Genomic DNA, 22,817 nt, shown 5'->3' on the forward strand with positions numbered 1-22,817 from the left:
ACGGCTATGAGAATTTTTTTTAAAATACAAGTGGAAAAAGGGGAAAAATAGTTTTTTTTAATGGAAAAATTAAAGCATTTAAAAGATCATGAACAATAACCGAATATGAGCCACTGTGTCAAAACTGTATAACACAGGTTATTAAAGACCATAAACCAAACATTTAATATTTCTGATTTTTTAAACTTTATATTCCCTTTTTTTGGCAACAGTTTCATCAGGACATAATACCATTTGGACACAATGGGTCACAAGTCATGAAATAAATACAAAATATAAAGTCTTTGGGCAGAACGTCTACAACAAGTCTTTGGAAAATCCTTTGGAATGATGTGATTACATTGCAATATTAACAAGTTAACTCCCGTACACTGGAAAAATGTTACAGTCAATGACATAATCAGTCGGATGGTGAAAAGGTTTGAACTGAGATATTGTCAAGTTTAGATAGAAGGTCAATTTTGATCCAAAATGAGTTCTTATCTTAAATGATTAAATCAACCCCTTTTTGTAAATATTCGGGAAATATCAAAGCTTAATTTCACTTCAAAATATTTTTTACAGCTAGTCAAGTTGAAAAAGTATGAAATTTGAGAAAAGTTGCTGGATACCTTTCCCATACATCTGATCATAACTTCATGAAAAATCATCCGATTTACTTCAAATAAAGATTAAAATGGTCTGGTGAGAAAATTCTTTCAGAAAATGCAAAAAACAAATGCAAATCCAAAATTTCCACCTTCTGACTGATTATATCCTTCAAATATCGATCGATTAAAAGGATGATGTTTGAAGGACGAGTTTTCTGGTCAAATTTTTCCATACGTTTATCTAGAGTACGACAATTAACTGGTTAAATTGTTTTTTAAAGCATCTGAAATGCCGAACTCGGAAAACAAGGAGTTTATTCAAATACGCTTAAACAAAGCAAAATGTGCAAATCGTCTGTAAAGCTTCCATTTCATTCTATTCTTGCTATTCATTTCTTCAAACCGTAACATTCTTATTCTATCCAATATTCTGACAAATTCATTCCGATACTGTCAATGTTGTGTTTTTAACATTCTCCTTACCACCTGCAGCAAATTTATTTGACACAATACACGTTTTTTCTTATTCAGATTAATTTTGTACATCACAAACTTTGAAGAATGATCTTTGTTTGATTAATAAGAATATAAAGTTGTTTTGTATATTGTTTGAGTTTTTAAAAAACAATTTTTCTGCCAGATAAGCCTGCTATTTTGGGAAAATACTGAAAATAATCGGTAAGGAAATAGTTAAAAGATAGAAAAACACACAATACTTTTCTTGATAGTCTGTAGTGCCAATTTCAAGGCCTCAATATTACTCCGATGCTTGATACCAATAGCTAGGTTGTTCCATAAGTGGAAGGTATTTGGGGACAATTGAGTTAAATACGATGCCTTTCTCATTCACCATTAGATGGTGGATTTAAAGTTTGATAACTCCACTGCTGAGAAATATAATTTATTTAATTAATTATGCCCTTCCAACACGACATCATAAGATATCATTGCAGAGGCAATCCACGAGGGAATATAGATAATTCATCAAACAAGATGTCTGATGTCAACAGGAATCACCCATGTTGTAAGTGAGCAAATTGGGGGTTAATAATCTTGCCCATGAGAAAAAAAACGAAAGTGACTGAAGCAAGACTCAAACCCGGGATCTTCCGGATCACAGTTCAATGCCTTAACCACTCGACCACTTTGCCCCACATTTGCTGAGAAATATAGGGTATGGAGAAGTGCCAGATGAAAACACAGAATAAGAATCCTAGTTTGTGACTCACCATTCCAATCTGGTGATGTGTCAGGGGGAACTATTCAGTCAAAATCGTTAGAATCTTGAAATGGTTGTTCTTCTGTGTGTGTGTGTGAGTGTGTGTATGTGTGTGTGTATTTTCTTTTGATTTTGGTGGGGGGGGGGGGGGGGGGGGGGGGGGGGTGGTTGTTTTTTTTTCCTTAGTTTTCTTAAAATTTTGTTTTAGTTTCGGTCTTTTGAGGGGGAATTTTTTTTTTTGTTTTGTTTAGTTTTAGTCTTTTTGTTTGTTTTTGTGTGTTTTGTTGGCCTTTTGTTTGTTTTGCTGTTTTGTTGGGTTTTTTTGTTGTTTTTTTTTTTTGGGGGGGGGGTTATTTTTTTCTGTTTTATTTTGTTTTGGTTTTCTTTATTCTGAAATTAAAGCAACTGTATTCATTCTTTGCAATAATCAAAATCGATACTGGACGTAGACTTTGAAATTCAATATTTTGACATCTGTCTAACTCTGGACCTAATACCTGACAGAAATGATGGGTCACATTGGGTGTAGGGTGATGTCACAGGTCAATGGGTGCATAGATTATGTCATGGTAAAAATACGGTATAGATACAGTACATGTGAGGTAATTTAAACTATTGCATAATTTAAACATTAATTTAAGCATCAACCCAGATGGCCTTTTCATATTACAATATTATAAACTCTCTCTCTCTCTCTCTCTCTCTCTCTCTCTCTCTCTCTCTCTCTCTCTCTCTCTCTCTCTCTCTCTCTCTCTCTTTTGCTCTCACAGCTTGTATTATTATATTAGTAAAACAACGGGCCATACCATAAGATCATAAATAGAGTGATTGTGGTTACTGTGTTTGCTGGAAGACAAAATACAAAAATGAGGCAGTTACCTTATTATCATAACATGAAAATGGGTGAACTTATCTTCATCTCCTCCTCCTCCTCCTCCTCCTTCTCCTTCTCCTTCTCCTTCTTCTTCTTCTTCTTCTTCTTCTTCTTCTTCTTCTTCTAGAGCAACAGACATAGAATCAAACCATATCTATACATCCAATCAAAATCGACAAAATTGTTTTTATACATATTCTTGTTCTTCTTGCTGAAGGCAGTGTCCGACATTAAATAAATAAATAAATAAAAATAAATAAAATTACTTTTATTCATCCCCAAGGGGAAATTTGTCTTTAGGGTCTATTTCAAGGGAAGACTGGACTAATCCAGGTATCAGCCGCACTGCAGCACCACAAATTGAGCTAAGGCGAGGTGACTTGCTCACGGCCACACAGCTCGGCGGTTGATCGAACTCGGTACCTTTCGGGTACAAAGCAAAGACCTTACCATTGAGCCACACTGTCCCATAGTTCTAAAGGGTAATGTGAATCACAATCCATTGAACAACACGAAAGCAGTGTCCGACAATGAGTTCTGAAGGGTAATGTGAATCACAATCCATTGAACAATATGAAGGCAGTGTCCGACAATGAGTTCTGAAGGGTAATGTGAATCACAATCCATTGAACAACACGAAGGCAGTGTCCGACAATGAGTTCTGAAGGGTAATGTGAATCACAATCCATTGAACAATATGAAGCTGTGAATCCAAGTCTTTTATGGGGTTTAGGTCTTTGTTTATTCTAATAGGAAACTGTTTACTTTTTTTATTTTAGTGCCAGGCAAGGTGGGCTCCCGATAGCTCAGTTGGTAGAGCACTCATTTTACACGCAAAAGGACTGAGATCGATGCAGGGTGAAGTCGAGGTTTTAAAATGTTTTTCTTTATGACCCCCTTCTCCACCCAGCAGAGATTGGGTAGCTGGGTCTGTTACATCTGGTGGAAAGTACTTTGTGATAGACTGGTGTCCTATCTAAAGGAAAGCAAGCAATTGCTATTGTCTGTTTCATGCAATTGAAACCCGAGATAAACCCCTGGCTCCATGGGCCATGATTCTGAAGGACTATTTAACCCAACTGGTGAGAGATTGCAGGTGAAAAAATTCATCCCAAATTATCAGCCGTCCTCCACTCACTTCCAGCCTTGTGGAAGATTAGTGAGGAATACAGACAGCATATCATTCCAACTATCAGGAAACCTCTGTGGTAGAATCGTAATTCACAAAAATGATTTTAACAATTTCAAAAGAATAACAAAATACCAAACACAAAATGCTTCAGGCTCAAAACCCTTCTTTAGTAAACAACAACAAAAAAAAAACAAAATAACAATTAAAACATAAATGCATGTTTTGTTTCTAGTTGTTGTTGGCTGAAGAAGGGTTTTGAGCCCAAAACATTCCATGTTTGGTATTTTGTTCATTTTTGAAGAAATTATATTCATTTTTGTTAATGAATTTTTACAGTTCACAGCTTCTAGCGGCTTACTAACATGTCTAATGGGTATCCGATTTGAAGTTCGATTCCCCCCCAGTTGAAACAGGCTGACTTGATGGGATGAATTCTTGTTATTTTTCTTTCAGCTTTTCTGGTACTGTTTCATAAACACTTTGTCATGTCTTAATCTTGCACCAGTGCCTGCTGGCCGCCAAGTCTGTTTGTTTGTTTTATTTCACTTTCTCGTATATCAGAGCAGAGTATTGTGGGTTTTTTTTTTACGATTTTCCAAAGTCTAAGACAGAGTAGGAGATGTCCATGTCCACCCCAAACTCCTTGGCCCAGGGCTCACTGATGGCCTGGATGAAATCATATGTGCTTTGTTTGGTTGCCATGGTGATGTTCCAAATGGTGGACACTCCCTCAGTCTCATTGAAGAGCTCCAATCGGATTCTTTTCAAGGTCAATTCGCAAACCTCCTAAATACATATATAAAAAAGGGAGAAATAAAAGAATTCCATTAATTGATGTTTAAAAATTGTAGGTATGGAGGAATTTTAAAGAAGAAGATTCAAAGTTAAAACAGTAGTAAACCAAAATTTATAAATCATTTTATTCTCAAATTCTTAAATAGGTGTCTGTCCAGAGGACAGCAGTTAACCTGGTTAAAGATCAGGCAAGTTTCCAAGGTGATGGGTGCCTGTAACCTTGGCTGAGGCCCCTGGTGGTTTGTGCGGCTAAGTGGTCTTGTGGTATGACACTCGCTTTTGTATCAGAAGGTCCTGGGTTCGAGCCTCGCTCGGTGCATTGTTGAGTCCTTGGAAAAGACTCTTTATTCCCAATCTCTCACTGTACTCTGGTGTAAAATGAGTACCTGGCCGTTAACAGCATTGTCTTTGTCCGAAAAAATTATAATATCGCCTAACAGGTGTCATGTCCCGTCCTAAATGTTAAGTGTTGCTGTTGGCCAGGGTCCCCTTGTAAAATGCTTTGAGCATGTTTGGTGGATATTACGTTGTATAAAAAGCTTAATTTTTTTTTTTTTTAATTTCTCACCAAGGCCAAAGGCTTGAAAAGCTTACTATTCTAAATTGATCTATTAAAATAATGAGACATTAAGAACTGCTATTTAATACACCGGAGTCCATAAACAGCACTTAATGTCTATCGATAAGTCTGATTATTACACTTGTAAAAATCACAAAATTATCCCCAAAAAATTAAAACACGGAAAAACGGAATTCTGGAAATCCTGTGGGGATTGATTTAATATAAGACCTTGAAAAAAAAAGAGAAAATCCAGGGGGACAATGAGATTTGTCAACTCTGCATTTACTCAACTTTTCAAAAAATTGAATTATTATTTAACTGATGCCTATAGCTATTGTTAATTTAAACGACAAAATAAAAACTTTAAAAATCTCCCATTTCTGGTCATTTTAACTTTAAAAATCCTTTTTGGCATCATGTAAATGTTGCTGATGAAGCTCTAAGAAATAAATAATAATGTGAAATTGAATGTACGCTTCAATTTAATCAACAAAAAAAGATAATGTGGACGTTTTGGGTTTCCCCTTTATCAACAAAACAGGGTGAATTAAACACTACAGACGAATGAGCGTACATTCAATTTCACATTTTTATTATTCTTTTGGCATCATGTACACCACGAGATAATCATTTAAAGAAGATGGGTCAGGGTTCCCGATAGGTCAGATGGTAGAACACTCACTTCGCATGCAAAGGGATGGACATCAATGCCGGGTAAAGCCGAGATTTTTTTCTGACACCCCTTGTCCACCTAGCAGTGATTGGGTAGTTGGATCTGTTTGATTTATTGGAAAGTATTTTGCGATAGACTAGCATCCTATCCAAAGGGTATCAAGCAATTGCTATTGCCCATTTCACACTATAGAAACTGGGTTTAACTCCAGCTCATGGGCCTTATGGCTTGAACGAGGGGATGGGTGACATTTTCTTATATTATTTGTTATAACACCAAACCATATCACCTACCAGAGATGCCACGTTGTTGATTTTCTGTCTCTCCAGCACGGTGAATTGTTTACCAGTCGTTTCCAAGGTGATGGGTGCCTGTAACCTTGGCTGGGGCCACTGGTGGTTTGTTCTCACCAGACACACCTCACTGGGGGACACCACGAAACTCACTGGAAACTTCTTGTAATGGCCTGGATCATTGGGAGGAGAGGAAGGGATGGAGTGGGAATACAGATAATAAGGTTTTTATGATGTTAATCTATTGTCATTAGGAATCAGTAAGGCAAACCAGACATTCGCTTCCCTCAAACAAATTTGGAGAGCAACGGGATTATATTCCAGTACTAAACAGAAAGTTGGAAGATCACAAGAGAGTATCATCCAGAAACTTGAAGTATCCCAAAACAAATGTTTGCGACGAATCTTCAAGATATTGTGGTCAAACAAAATCTCAAATGAGGACCTGAGAGCTAGAGCTGAAGTGGAGTCTCTGGAGAGTCTCATTAAAAGGAGAAGATGGCAATGGTTGGGGCATGTCTGTCGTAGACCTGATGAAACACTGATAAGGAAGGCTCTGTGATGGACACCCCAAGGATAGAGGAAGACGGCCGCCCCAAGGAGACTTGGAGACGTACCATAGAGAGAGACCTAAAGCAGAGTGGTCTGTCCATCGAGATGGCCCCAAGAATAGCTGCTGACAGGACCAGGTGGAGATCCTTTGAATCGCCTCAAGTGCCAGCAGGCCCAGACAGGATTGCGTGAGTAAGAGTATTGTTATTAAAAAGTAATGTGAGATTAATTTTTACAAGTTATAGATTGATCTGAGCTACAGTTTTTTTCCAATTTTGTAGTATCAATTTACCTCAGAGGGGTTAGGGATTAAATAAGCTCAATTATTCAATCAGAGATAAATTTACTCACTTATTCATTCATTCATTAATTCTTTTATTTCTTTATTTATTAATTCATTTTTTTTAAATTATATAATCATCTATGAACCATCTCACTAGTTATCCATCCACCCAAAAAATTCACTCATTGACTCACTAATCACTCATCACCAGCCCATCCACTCATTCACTCACTCTTACACTCACTCTCTCACTGACAAATCACTCATCACCTGCCCATCCACTCATTCACTCACTCTTACACTCACTCTCTCACTGACAAATCACTCATCACCTGCCCATCCACTCATTCACTCACTGTCTCACTCACTCTCTCACTGACAAATCACTCATCACCTGCCCATCCACTCATTCACTCACTGTCTCACTCACTCTCTCACTGACAAATCACTCATCACCTGCCCATCCACTCATTCACTCACTGTCTCACTCACTCTCTCTCACTGACAAATCACTCATCACCTGCCCATCCACTCATTCACTCACTGTCTCACTCACTCTCTCTCACTGACAAATCACTCATCACCTGCCCATCCACTCATTCACTCACTGTCTCACTCACTCTCACTGACAAATCACTCATCACCTGCCCACCCACTCATTCACTCACTGTCTCACTCACTCTCTCTCACTGACAAATCACTCATCACCTGCCCATCCACTCATTCACTCACTGTTCTCACTCACTCTCTCTCACTGACAAATCACTCATCACCTGCCCATCCACTCATATCACTCACCTCTCTCACTGACAAATCACTCATCACCTGCCCATCCACTCATTCACTCACTGTCTCACTCACTCTCTCACTGACAAATCACTCATCACCTGCCCATCCACTCATTCACTCACTGTCTCACTCACTCTCTCACTGACAAATCACTCATCACCTGCCCATCCACTCATTCACTCACTGTCTCACTCACTCTCTCACTGACAAATCACTCATCACCTGCCCATCCACTCATTCACTCACTGTCTCACTCTCTCTCACTGACAAATCACTCATCACCTGCCCATCCACTCATTCACTCACTGCTCACTCACTCTCTCACTGACAAATCACTCATCACCTGCCCATCCACTCATTCACTCACTGTCTCACTCACTCTCTCACTGACAAATCACTCATCACCTGCCCATCCACTCATTCACTCACTGTCTCACTCACCTCTCACTGACAAATCACTCATCACCTGCCCATCCACTCATTCACTCACTGTCTCACTCACTCTCTCACTGACAAATCACTCATCACCTGCCCATCCACTCATTCACTCACTGTCTCACTCACTCTCTCACTGACAAATCACTCATCACCTGCCCATCCACTCATTCACTCACTGTCTCACTCACTCTCTCACTGACAAATCACTCATCACCTGCCCATCCACTCATTCACTCACTGTCTCACTCACTCTCTCACTGACAAATCACTCATCACCTGCCCATCCACTCATTCACTCACTGTCTCACTCACTCTCTCACTGACAAATCACTCATCACCTGCCCATCCACTCATTCACTCACTGTCTCACTCACTCTCTCACTGACAAATCACTCATCACCTGCCCACCACTCATTCACTCACTGTCTCACTCACTCTCTCACTGACAAATCACTCATCACCTGCCCATCCACTCATTCACTCACTGTCTCACTCACTCTCTCACTGACAAATCACTCATCACCTGCCCATCCACTCACTCTCTCAACCACTCATTCATGGTACTTAAGAGTCCACATCCATAACGGAGCAGACATCTCCCAGCACCACCAGGGTCACCACCCACCACTACAGACCTGCCTACTGTTACGAATAATTCATAGAATTACGAATTTTTGGCTCCAGTTTCAGAACTTCATGAGCATCTCTTAGTCATGAAAACTTATAGAAAATAAATGTTGACGCCAGTTGGGACAGGTTTTGAACTCTAATCAAGTTTACCAACATTGTACTGCAGTGGATTCCAGGACACTGTGGGATACTTGGAAATCAGATCGCTGACCAACTGGCAAAGGCAGGCAGTCGCATGCAGCAACCCTCCCCAACGTACTCAACAGGAGAAATTAACAAAATGGCCAAATTTATCCAGTCTCAGAGATGGAGAGAGAAGCACCCAGAATACAACATGAATGACCCAATCAAGGTGCTCGACAGAAAGGAACAGGTCATCATCTTCAGACTGAGAACTGGACACAACCAGTTAAAGGAACATATGTGGAGGATGTCCAGAGCAGGTGCCTCTGGACAATGTGACTGCGGACTTGAAAATGAAAATGGACATCATGTCCTAATGGAATGTCCAAGGTACAACCAGTTGAGAAGGAACTTCTGGCCTGACCCAACCCCATACTCAAAGAAGCTGTACGGCAGTGAGGACGACCTCAGGACCACTGTGGGCTTCATTCACCAGACTGGACTGACCATGTGACGTGACGGGAACGAAGAAGAAGAAGAAGAAGAAGAACTCTAATCATTGGCATATCTTCCAGTCTTACTATCACTCACCCCTCTCAATGAACCCCATGACGTAAAGAAGCAATGGTTGATCAGGGACGACTTTTGACACGACATCGGCGTTCAGGTTATCTAAGGTGGTCTGGTCCACATCCTCGTTGACCACCACATTGGATGTGATGCCTTGGGATACTGCATAGTGGGCCAGGTGGTCTGTGACGGGTAAAGGTGGGGCAGGGATTTGGGGGGGGGGGGGGGGGGTTGAAAATATTTTTCAATCGACTATATAAATATTTGAAGCAGTGTCATTTATTTCATAAAAACAAAATATTCTCAAGTTTTGAAGTCAATAATGCTAGTGAGATAACTGAAAGTAATGCTGTAAGATAAAAACTTGACAAGATGTGTATGAAACAGCGACAGAGCAAAAAGAAAGAACCACAAAAATGTCATCCTTACAATTCAGCCTGCCTCAACCCTCAGACCTTCTGATTACCGGTCAGACGTGCTACCATTCATGATACCACTTTTTCAGAACTTTATCTGAGAAGACTAGTTTTGTTTCCTAATCTTAAAAACACATGAATGTGTCAGTGCATGACATAATCAGTCGGAAGGTGAAAATTTTGGATTTGCATTTTCTGAAAGAATATGTTCACCGGAGCATTTTATTCTTTATTTGAAGTAAATCAACCACTCATTCATGGTACTTAGAGTCCACATCCATAATGGAGCAGACATCTCCCAACACCACCAGGGTCACCACCCACCACTACAGACCTGCCTACTGTTGCGAATAATTCATAGAATTACGAATTTTTGGCTCCAGTTCCAGAACGTTGGCTCTTGTAATTTTTTTTCTACTTTGTCTGGCAGTTTCATAAACATCTTTTCACATTTTCATAATCGTAAAAGTGATTCAAAGCCTAAAAGCTTGTAAGGCTGGACTTCATCCTACTTTCTGTAGCTTTAAATAGGCAGTAATTTGTTTGCAACCATTTGGGTAGGATTCCAGTGTTCAACCAAGAAGTACTTTCCACAAACGGTGACAAGATATAAGATCTATCTAATAGCAATAGAAAAAACTTATCTATACTGAAAACATCCTGCAAAATTGGAAAACAATCATTTGAATTGTCAATACCCCATATTTGCTCTCCCCAGAATATTAGAAGTGCACACTCACTATCAGCTTTCAAATCAAAATTGAAAAATCACCTTTTTGTCTCATGATTTCTAATTTGCAAATGAAGTTTTACCTATTATGTGTGTAAATTGTGTTGTCTATTCTCTATGTAGGTAATTGGTATTGCTATGTTTGTTTGTTTTTATATATTTATTTATTTCATGAATGTAAAGCGCCTAGAGCCTGTTGTAATCGGTGTAAAGTGCTATACAAATGCAATTTATGATTATTATTATTATTATTATTATTATTATTATTATTATTATTATTATTATTATTATTATTATTATTATTATTATTGTTATTAATATTATTATTATTATTATATTATTATTATTATTATTATTATTATTATTTAATTATTATTATTATTATATTTATTATTATTATTATTATCATTAACAGACTCAACTATCCAATAAACACTGGGTGAATTGAGGGGAAAGTAAAAAATAAAAATACAAACTCAGTGCAAGGTAGGATCCAAATGTCTTGTACTTACTATGCAAAACTTCGATAAACTGGACTGTCTTGTTCCTGTTCCTGGTGACCAGCGTGTAGCTGGAGCAATCTGTGACAAACTCCAGACGCAGGGACTGACCCCCCAGGCCCATGTCGATGTAACGGAGTTCTGGTATGGGTTGGACCTCCACACAAGACAGCCACTTGTCAGGTTCTTGGCTGGGGATATCAGAACCACCAAAGCCATTAAAGATGTGTCAAGAGTAAATAATTGGAAGGAAATAGAACATTATTTGATATGTCACCCATCCTCTCAAAATGGTGGGATGACTACTTAGATATTGAAAATTGAATCTTTTGTCAACATTTTCAAACTTGGGTTGAATTTCCTGGTTTTGTTTTGTTTTGTCTTTTTGTTTTTCCTTCTTTTTCCTTTTTTCTTGACAATAAATATGTGACTTTCTGTCCCAAAACGGTAATGCATTTGCCTTGCATAGGTGCCTACTTGAAATTTTTCAAATCCTAGTTTTCCAAGGGGAAAAAATTCACTCTAAATAGCTTTAGAAATAGACAATTTGCTCTTAGCATGGTCCAAAACGCTCCATAGTCCTGAATATAGGTTCAAAAGAGCTAAATTTTCCTTTTCAACAAGATTTATTGAGTCAAAGAGACCTATGCAGCTCTGTTGCTAATGACAAATATTCGTATTTCTAGTCCATTTATACACGCTCATTCTCGTGTAAAACACAAGCTCTGGGCACTTTACAATACAAATTATCAAAATTGAAAAAAAAAAATAATAATAATACAATGCAATGCAATGCAATGAATTCATAGCCAAATCAAGGGTTCATAGCCTCACAGAATGAGAACCCAAAATTTCTGGTTTCTGATCATTTTAACTTTAAAGTTTTTGTTTTTTTTCCTGCACTCCATTCATCGGGACATGACACTAGATGTGGCCTGGGTGATTTCAGGGTAAATCTCAAGCTGAAAATTGGATATAAAAAGTCTAAATTATGGAAAATATTGAGGCTATTCTGGCCAGACACCATCTTAAACAGTTTTTTAATGAAGAGCTTAGGGCTAAAGTCTGTATCTCTATGTGCGGCTATGTGGTCTTGTGGTAAAACACCCGCTTTCGGATCAGAAGATCCTGGGTTCGAGCCTCGCTCAGTGCATAGTTGAGTCCTCGGAAAAGGCTCTTTGCTCACATTCTCTCACCATACTCAGGTGTAAAATGAGCACCTGGCCATTATCAGAGTTGTCTCTGTCGAAAAAAATTGTATTATTGCCTAACAGGCGTCGTGTCTCGTTCTATATGTTACATGTTGCTGTTGGTCAGGGACCATTTGTAAAGCGCTTTGAGCATGTTTAGTGGATATTGCGCTATATAAAACTTCAATTTTTTTTAAATCTCTCTCTTCTTGTGAGGAAAAAGATGGACAGGCCATGCCCTCCTGATGAAACATGATGCTATACCAAGGGTTGTCCTCAGATGGACCTAAGGGAGCAAGGAAAGATAATTTTTTTTAAAATATTTTTTTAAAACAAAAAAGAAATAGAGCTTTCATATAGCGCATTATCCACTAAATGCGCTCAAAGCGCTTTACAAAGGGTCCCTGACGAACAGCAACATGTAGCATATAGAATGACTCATGATGCCTGTTAGGCGATATGACAATTTTTCTGATAGAACTAATGATGACCAGGTACTCGTTTTACACCTGAGTACGGGGAGAGAGTATGAGTAAAGAGTCTTTTCTAAGGACTCAACTATGCGCCAAGCGAAGCTTGAACTCAAGACCTTTCGATCCGAAAGCGAGTGTTATACTACAAGACCACATAGCCGCACTACCCTCACCTGGTATCAGTATCAGTGACCTTGAGAATGTAGAACCGGTAGGACGACATGACGAGGAGACTTTCATACGGTTCCTCCATCATGTAACCCACACACTCACTCTGGTGACAACAAAAAACACACACAAAACGGGTTAGGAGAATGACTGAACAATCCTAAAATCCGGAAATCTAAATGTGACCAATCATCAATCATTTCAAATAGGTAATATGTTGACGCAAAGCCTAATGCTTGAAATTGAATTTTAACTTTAAATTTCATAATTTGTATCAAGATCAATGTCTTCATTTAGAAAACTAACAAAGATCTCGATCTGTCTCTCCAACTTATAAAAAAAAAAAAAAACATTCTAAAAACTAGAGGTGCCTAAAAGAGTCAATAAAACGGAGAGAAAGATCAAGGGAGTAAATATGACTCATAAATAAGGGTTTCGTGATATCCCCATTATTTATGAGTCACATTTACTCCCTTTATCTTTCTCTCCAAAAAATTCTAAGCCTGACCCTTTGGATTTTACAAATTACGACGCTCAATTGTTTTTATTTAGTTCATTCTGATAGGGGGGTCCTGATAGCTCAGTTGGTAGAGCACTCGGTTCACAATCAAAGCCTGGATGCAAGTAAGATAATAATCCTGAAAATCCATTCCCAACAAATTCCAAAAGTCTGAAACTTATTTGGAAATGTGACCCAGACCTACTGCCTAAAAACGGTGTTATGTTGGGGTGATCTAAAGGCTGGAAAAAAAGTAAAATCCATTTCAAAAACCGGATTAAGCCAGAAATCTTGCACCCATGTCAAAGGGACTGAGATCGAGATTTTTTTCGATCCCCCCTGTCCACCCAGCAGTGATTGTGGAGCTGGGTCTGTTAGATCTAGCAGAATAATATACTTCGTGATAAACTAGCATCCTATGTAAAGGGTAACAAGCAATTGCTATTGTCTGTTTCATGCTATAGAAACATGAGATAAACTCCAGCGCTAAAGGACTGAAATTCAATCTGACAAAACAGATTGACAGTGGCTTACAGTCAAATCTCTCTAATCTAGAATTCTGGAGACTGGAAACCCCTGTATGCTGCATAGCAGGTAATTTGGGGACGGAGTTTGTCCTTATTAATTTCTACTTTCTTTATAAATAAAAAAAATAGTATAGAAAGGCACAAGATATATTGTCCTCTAGTTTTTGTTTTTTTAAAATAAACATGAGATTCCCACCATTAATCACAACAACAAGTTTTTTTATAATCTACTCACCGAAATTTTGCATAAAAATTCTTCGTGGTTCTCAAATAGCGTCATCATCAAATAGAGAGTCAGTCGATGATCTAAGCGATCAAATCGATACGTTACTTCCGTTGTCTCTGCTCCATCAACATACCTCTCCTCCTCATCCTCGTCCATATGAGCATCCAGTAGATCATCGTCGTCGTACTCATAATCATCACCATTACCATTACACCCAACACCGTATAAATCATCAGCCGTTGGCTCTCGTATCATTCTTCCCAGAGTTGGGCTGCCATACGACCGCTCCAGCAAATCAGGATTAGCGTACAACTGCTCGCTATAACTCGACTGCCTATCGAATTTGGGGTGGAGAACAATACTACCACCTTGACTTTGCACCACTATTTGACCTTGACCTTGGGATCCAGTTCCAGATGCTCCCAAGGAAACCCTGTCTACAATATCAGAACAAGACGGAGTCCATTTATTTTCCTCCTCTTTATTTACAGCAAACTCTTCACTTCCTGTCTGGTCACTGTGAACTGAAAACCTGTTAACAGTTTTAGATTTGGAAGAGTAAGTAGAACTTTTACTTTTATGTCTAATTGCCTTCAGACTTTTGGATCGGTCGTAAATACTTGGAGCATCTTCGTCTTCTTCACTTTCATCCTCCTCCTCACCTTTTTCCTTTAGTCTTACTATTTCTGATCCCGTGCTATCGACAGATGACTTTGCCACCAGTGTGCGGTGTCCACTAAGGGAAATTCTTCCATCACTACTATCAATGTCACCATCTACCTTATCCCCTGCAACGACATTCTCGTATACACTCGACACCATACTGTTGCATATGGAAGAGCTTAAAGGGGAGCTAACTTCAAGTCTCCCACTGCCACCACCACCACCTCTTCCTTCACTTCCAAAGTCATCTTCATTATACCTCATTGACAGAGCATACGGCGACAACTGTTCGTAACTATTTTCAAAACTTCCAACGACAAAACGAGCAGGGTTGGCCGTATTATTCTCATCACTGCTACCACCACCAACACCTCCATCATTCCTTACTCTGTCTCTAAACATGACGACACTATCATCATCATCATTATTCTCCTCCACATTGTGGAGAACAGCAATGCTATTTCCACTTGGTGAATTTCTCAGCTGCAATATATCACTGTCAACAGACCCCACACTTGGTCGGTGCACAGGGGATGACACTATTGGGAAAAACTTCTTCAGTTCTGAAACGCTGATGGTACTTTTTCTACCTCCATCTTCGCTGTAAATGGAATAAACACTCTCTGACTCTGCTTGTTTCTGCAGTTCTTTCTCTTCCAAATCTTGACCTTCTGTGACAAGAGAGTTCACTAAATCTGCCATAGCAGCCAGATTTTTGTGTCTGTTTTGGGCAGGAATAACTTTGATGTCAGATCCACTCTTCTCTCTAAGTTTCTTGATTTTCTCAGAATCTTTTTCTGGATTATTATTCTTTCTGTGAAAACTTCTTCCTTCCTCTTCCACACTCCGGGTTCTTATTTCGGCCTTATGTGAAGCCAATGACTTTTCCTCGGTAGACTCCATCTTATTGTTGGTTTGCTCTGGCTGCTCACCTGACGAATAAAAATTATTTCAAAACATTGTTATTTCTAATATGATGCAATTCAGCTAATTATGACCAACTTAGTCAGGACAATTTAATACCAACATGGTCTTTAGACTTAAATGAAAAAGAATCATTATGGCATTTCTGGTGTGAGTTCTTTTTTATTTTTGTACAATGCTCTTTCCGGTGGGGATGGGGTATTAGGGGTTGTTCAAGTTTTACCATTTAATTTTCTTATATGTGACAATGTCAAGATCTTTGCATATCCCTTTCATAATTAAAAAACAACGAAATTGAACCTGATAATTAAAAATTTTGTATACAAAAATTATGTCTGAATTTGCAGCTTGACTTTTGTGGGAATAAAATAGAGAGGTATTTCGTTATTTTGTATCAAATTAAACATCACTGACTCACCTACACACATCACCAACTCAAATTTACAATCACCGACTCACCTACACACATCACCGACTCACCTACACACATCAACGACTCACCCATACACATCACCGACTCACCTACACACATCACCGACTCACCTACACACATCAACGACTCACCCATACACATCACCGACACACCTACACACATCACCGACTCACCTACACAAACACCGACCCCATTACGTCCTAGACTAGAAGAGTAGACTCCACTTTCAAAGCCGCTGTCGGACATCTTGTTGGAGGAATGCTGAAAATGTTGTTGTTGTTGTTCCAATCTCCGATTATTTTCTGTTATTGCTGAATCGACCTCCTGCTTGTTTCCAGCTCCTGACGTTTCAGTCCCATCATTTCCCACAGTGGCTGACAAGGATAACAAACACAAAATTCTGGATATTAGATCCCGATTAACCCCTCTTTTAAATATACACTCACAAGTTCGGACTAAAGGCCAGGGGTATGGCCTATCTCAATTTATTAAATTAATATATAAGGTGTTGCTATTGGTTCTTGGTTGTATATTTGCATATATATATGTATACATTGTCGCCATAGATTCTCAACTTTGTGTTTATACATTTTTATGTATGCCACGTCTGTAAATAGGTATCCCAATCCAGTCCATTTCTGTGTAACGGGCCTGAAAATCTCTAATTTTCAACCAATTTCACTTGAAGCAATCTATATTTCTATTTAAGTTACAGGGATTAAAATTATATCACTGAAAAGCTTATCTATTCTCCTTCTAAAACATGTCAGATTTGATGATTTTTCTTGCAAAAATAGTTTATTAGACCCTTGTAAAGAGCATGACATAATGCGTTTTTTTATCGCGGCGAATAACCGAAATTTTATGGGTAACCATTTTTTAACCGCCAACGCTACTAGTACTTTTGTTGGATCGTGTTACAAATAGCATGATTAGAAAGGGAATTAAAAGCTCTTTCTAATGATACCAATAACAACGTGATTTATTTACATTAAAACCCTAAAAAATCGAAATATTTCAGAAAAAATAGCTAAAATCGGCAAAAATTCACAAATTTCGATTTTTTAAAGCCAAAAATAGGATTGGAAACATTTTTTCTTTATAATATCTAAATCTCGATGGTTTCCGAGATTTGTACCACCCGCGGGAGTTCCAAACGTCAACACAACGCGAGCACTCCATTTTCACTTTTGATTCCGGCGTGCCTAGCATCGTTGTCTCAGTTGAGTCTCAGTCAAGTGAAGTGTCTTTGTGTTATTCAATTCCTAAAATGGATATGAACTCAACAGATTTTTAAAAGAATCACTAGGTAAGTGTTTTAATTTGGCTTTTATTAAATCAATTTTACATTTAATTCTATCTTTTATATAAATGATGATGTTTTATTATCGTCCGCTGACTTGGACAAGAATGAGAATATTGAGAATGACCTCATTTTGAAACTCCATGTCAGAACAGATCTCTGTTAATTTTTTACACCATGAAATCCTAATTTGTTTTTTCATGATATCATAAAATATAAGTTAATTCAACATGTGTAGGACATTTGCTGACTTCAAAGTCAAGAATTGTGTTTAAATCTTTCTTCAAAAACGACCTAGCAACATCGGCATAAAAATCCAAGATGGCGGCACCCGACCGAGTGCGTTTGTTTATCAATTGACGGGGAATAAGCACACTCCTGAAATTATGTGTTGCTTCAATTAAATTACTTTTTTTGGGTCTCCAAATCAATCCTTAAGATAGGTAGAAGTTAAGTAACGATTTTCGGCTTTCATGTTTTTTATTGTTTATTGACAATTGAGTCAAACGGTGAACTGGCCATTTCCATTCCAACGATAATGTTAGATGCTCAAATTAGTAGATAGGATCTCTCTCTCTCTTTCTATCTATTTATTTCTCTCTCCCTCTACCCCCCCCCCCCCCCCCCTCCCACTCTCTTTCTCTATATTCTTCTCTCTATATCTCCTTTTTTTCATTTTTTTTCTCTCTCTCCCTCTACTCCCCCCCCCCCCCCCCAACTCTCTTTCTCTCTTCTCTCTCTATCTCCTCATTTTTTCTCTCATTGTCTAATCTTTGTCCCCTCTTACACTTATCTCTCTCTCTCATCCTCGCACACATACTCATTCTCTTTCTCTCCTTCTCCTCCCCCCCCCCCCCCCTTCTCTCCAACAAACAACCAGTTGGCTACCTTACCTATGGAATTTTCTTTTTCAGAATGTTCAAATATTGTGTACTTTGTGTTCATTGGTAAAGTAACTTTAGCACCACTCTTCTTGTATCATATTTTTTTTCTTTTCAAAATGTTCTAAATAATGCTTTGTTGTTAGATTAGGCATAATATAGTAGATAAGAATAAGCTTAAATATCCATGATGGTAATAGTAATGGTTGGCAATGTAGAAAGTTTGAAATCCCATTTTTTGTGACCTGTTTTTCTACTTATTGACTCTTGATTACTTTTTTTTTCAGTTGATGATGACTTTGAGGAAATGAAATGAAGGTTTTTGATGAAGGGGAAAGGTCGGCGACCTGATGCTTGTTGGAGTGCCCCTTTAACTAATCGAGTTCTTCTTCAGCTACACTTTCTGCAATGTGAGGGGGGATCATCTGAGGCCAAGGTATGTATTGCATCTGAGACCCTATGGTTTGCAAGTACCCTACTCACAAGCACAGAAGCTGGTATTAGGTGCAGTTGAGTTATTACATATCATTAATTTAAAGCCCTTATTCATACCACCAGTAATTGATTCTCTTCTATCAAGCAGAAAGTATTGAGATCCATACGGTAGCAATCAAGTTACTGCCCAATTAATGCTACAAAAACCAAGATATACCGTAGAATGTAAGGCTCTGTCTCTGAGGGACTTCTATTTACTGCATTCAACCTGTTCATATTTCAGTGCTCATATCATGCTGCTGTTTTTACCCCATTTGGTTAAGTCGGATTGTTTACTGCTTTGCCTATATTTCATAAATCTGCTCCAGCAGCTTACCTGCAGTGTGTGATCATTTTTCATTTATTTTCTTTCTGCAGATTGCAGAGTGGTTTACGTACCTCCATCCGGAGTGTGTCTTACTTGTCCAGAGGATAGGACTACTCATCGCCAGGAAGTTGGATACGGCTAGGTCAATCCACGACCCAGCAGAGCGTAAAATTTTCCTCAATGAAAATCTTGACTATGATTACTTGTCGCCTTCGCTGAGTGCCCTGAGCATCACTCGCAGTGTGCTCTTATTTCGGACACAGCAGGGTTTGCCAGAGTCCTTCTTACTTGATTGGCTCTTACGTATTCTGAAGCTCGGACCGGTTCATCATAAATCCATTAGAAATGCTGTCAAGTCAACAACGGCAATAATGGCAAAATTAAGGGAAAATATTCGTCGTGATCCAGGGAAGGTGACATCTTTTGCCAGTTCGACTTTTGAACCTTACTTTACAAGTGGATCATCAACATTTCTGGTGTCTACAGTCTCTCCAGTATCAACATCTGTCTCTGCACTGTCAGTGCTGACTCCAATGTCAGCCTCTGACACTCCAGTGTCAACGCTCACACACTGCCTCGACAGTGTCATTGCCTCACCACTGCCTCTACAGAGAAGGAAAATTGATGATAGTGAGGAAAATGTATGTGATCAGTCTGATTCTGATGTGGACGATGACTATGATGAGTTTCGATTCACAAGTCAAGGTCAATAGGTAGCAGTTTTTTTATGACCAAAAGTTCTATGTTGGTCACCATTATCAGTGATCAACGGGCTTATGTGAGGTTCCTCATCGACTCTTCTGTTCGTGCCTCTACTTACAAGTGGCCTGTTGTTGAGGATATTGCAGAAGTGGAGTCCAAGTATGTCTTCAGGACTTTGGACAGTTGCTGATAAGGCTATTACAAAGGCTTATCAGCGCTTGAAGGGTATTATTTGATTGGATTTGGGTGAGAATTGTCCATTAATGGATTTATATTGCTCATACAAGGTGCATTTTGTGTTGGAATATCTGTTTTGTCTCATCTTATCACATTTCCTTTTTCTCCAGAGTCATAATTTTATCTGGTCGACTGTTTTTGGCCAGTTTTTAGATTGCTCTCAAGGTTATCTGCTGCAGTCTGACTGTGAATATGCTACATCCATGCATAGTTTATTACTTTGCAATTCTTTTAAGACTAAAATGGTTATTCTGTGGCTGTTCCAAAATTTTCTATGAATTTTTGAAAATCATGGATTTTTTATATTTTTTGATTGTGGCATCCAAATTTCATTTCATTTCAAGAGTATTTCTAAATGAAAAGGTCTAGTGTTAAATGTTGTTTATAGTTTACAATTTTCTGTTTATTTTGAGGTATATTTGCACTATTTATTATCCTTAGTTATTTTTTAATGAATTTTTGAAAATTGGTAAATTTGACGAAAAATCAGTTATTTCCCTTGATTGCGAAAAATGACAAAATTTCCATTTTTAGATCTCAATAGCTCTTTAACCGTGTTTCTTAGTGCACGGGAAAAAATTAGACAAAGTGTGTGGGTACAAGTCTTTCAGTAAAAGTGATCCTTTGGGTTCTTAGTCATTTACTTTTCTTAGAATGAGATCTCAAAAATGGAGTATTTGGCAATGCGAAAGAGTGTACTTTTTCTCGCTATTTCGAAAGGCCATAACTTTTTTATTTTTTAATATTTTTAAATAATTTCTTCTGTTCTGTACATCAATCAACACATAGTTTGAAATAAAAAGTCTTGGATTACTATTTAAAGCTATCTAAATTTTGGTCTGGAATACCTACTGTAAACGAATTTCCATTTTTTTGGATGAATAAAGTATATATTATTATTATTAATATTATTATTATTATTATTATATTATTATTATTATTATTATTATTATTATTATTATTATGATGAAACAAAATAAAGCTTTAAAAATCTAGAGAGGAAAGAAAATAATGCCAATCCTTTGCCAAACTTAGGGGGTCCCGATAGCTCAGTTGATAGAGCACTCGCTTCACACACAAAGGGACCAAGATCGATCCAAGGTGCAGTCAAGATTTTTTCTTACCCCCCTGTCAGCAGTGAATGGGTAGCTGAGTCTGTTAGATTTGGCAGTAAGTACTCTGCGATAGACTAGCGCACTATCCAAAGGATAGCAAGGGATTGCTATTGTCCGTTTCACTTCTATGACTTCTATGTTACTCGTGTGCATCTGTGTGAGTGTAACTATGTCAATATTGTATTGTTATAAATGTGTAACCAAATGACAAATTGCCACTTTTTTGAGGACAATAAAGATATATTATTATTATTATTATTATTATTATTATTATTATTTATTATTATTATTATTATCATTATTATTATTATCATTATTATTATTATTATTATTATTAATATTATTATTATTATTATTATTATTATTATTATTATTTTCATTATTATTATTATTATTATTATTATTATTATTATTATTATTATTATTATTAAAAACTGGGATAAATGGCTCCGTGAGCCCAATGGCTCTGAAGGACTACTTTTTTAAAAACCAAACTTGGCCTCAAGGAAGCGATTTTATTGGTATTAATCTGATTTAAATATTTAATAAGATTTATGACCCAGCCCACAGCTTCAATTTGACAAAATGGCGAAATGAACCAATGCTGAAAACTGAATCTAAAGTTAAAATTATGAATTTGAGTTAGAATTCAACTTCCTATACCAAAAAAAAAGCCCCGAAATTTCTTAACTCCGATAACTTTTAGTTTCTAATTTCAGTTTCCGTATTTAGCCCACCCAAACATGATACAAGACTGAAGCAGGGACTCATTATGTGTCAACTCAAAATGCAGGTTTACCACCCTTACTAAAAAAATAAATAAATAAATAAATAAATAAATAAATAAATAAATAAATAAATAAAAACTTGAGGACATCTGTGACCTAATTCAATATTTCATTACATATAACCTCTGAAAAAGAAAAAAAAAGACAACATTTTAATCAATTTTCTAATTCTACATCCGAATCTGGAGGATTCTTTAAAAATTTGGTATATATAGTTCGAAGTTGACGTCACTCAGATCTTTGTTATTGTTTTTTGTCATCCGCGTTTATGAAATCCTCACTCTAAACTGTATTAACCTGCCTATAAACGTTCATGGTTGCACACAGTTTTGTGCGTTAATCTGTTATACTTCCGGATGGCAATGTTGTGAGCTCCTTAGCCAAGTGCACACTATCTATAAGTCGGCCCTTCACAAATTGATATTAAAGACAGGTTTGATTATCCAATGATATCAGTGTCTGGGTCATAAGGTACTTTGTATCAAAGTCAAGCCAAGTTGAGTATGCTAAGTTAATGAAAGATGACAATCATTTCAAAAACCATTGCGCCCTTAAATGAGACGAGTTTATACATTCCTCCATTTAACTCAAGTGTAAATGAATAACTGGCTACAAGCAATGATGGATGCTGCAAGAGCAATGATAAAAAAAGAAAACCTGACAATCGGCTGGTACCATATGAAATAGAAGTTTGTTGTTGTATTTGAGCTTGTGCTA

The 22,817-nt window shown here is 37.7% G+C and overlaps 1 protein-coding gene across 4 annotated transcripts in view; it reads right to left on the reverse strand.

Annotated features, from left to right (window-relative positions):
* Window positions 1-2,798: 2,798 nt before the first annotated feature.
* The window catches only part of LOC144958145 (uncharacterized), a 54,710-nt gene continuing 34,691 nt past the window's right edge, over window positions 2,799-22,817 (reverse strand). For all 4 annotated transcript variants that reach the window (XM_078889892.1, XM_078889894.1, XM_078889895.1 and 1 more), the window contains exons 23-29: window positions 16,446-16,646; window positions 14,262-15,847; window positions 13,006-13,106; window positions 11,182-11,360; window positions 9,545-9,706; window positions 6,139-6,311; window positions 2,799-4,601 (exon numbers count right to left, since the gene is read on the reverse strand). In XM_078889892.1, the coding sequence (XP_078746018.1) occupies window positions 4,401-4,601; window positions 6,139-6,311; window positions 9,545-9,706; window positions 11,182-11,360; window positions 13,006-13,106; window positions 14,262-15,847; window positions 16,446-16,646 (2,603 nt within the window). In that variant the 3' untranslated portion in view covers window positions 2,799-4,400. The remainder of the gene's footprint in view (window positions 4,602-6,138; window positions 6,312-9,544; window positions 9,707-11,181; window positions 11,361-13,005; window positions 13,107-14,261; window positions 15,848-16,445; window positions 16,647-22,817) is intronic.

The sequence above is a fragment of the Berghia stephanieae genome, chromosome 12, assembly GCF_034508935.2.
Source record: "Berghia stephanieae isolate SIO BIC M18660-M18661 chromosome 12, UCSD_Bste_1.3, whole genome shotgun sequence".
Taxonomy (NCBI): domain Eukaryota; kingdom Metazoa; phylum Mollusca; class Gastropoda; order Nudibranchia; family Aeolidiidae; genus Berghia; species Berghia stephanieae.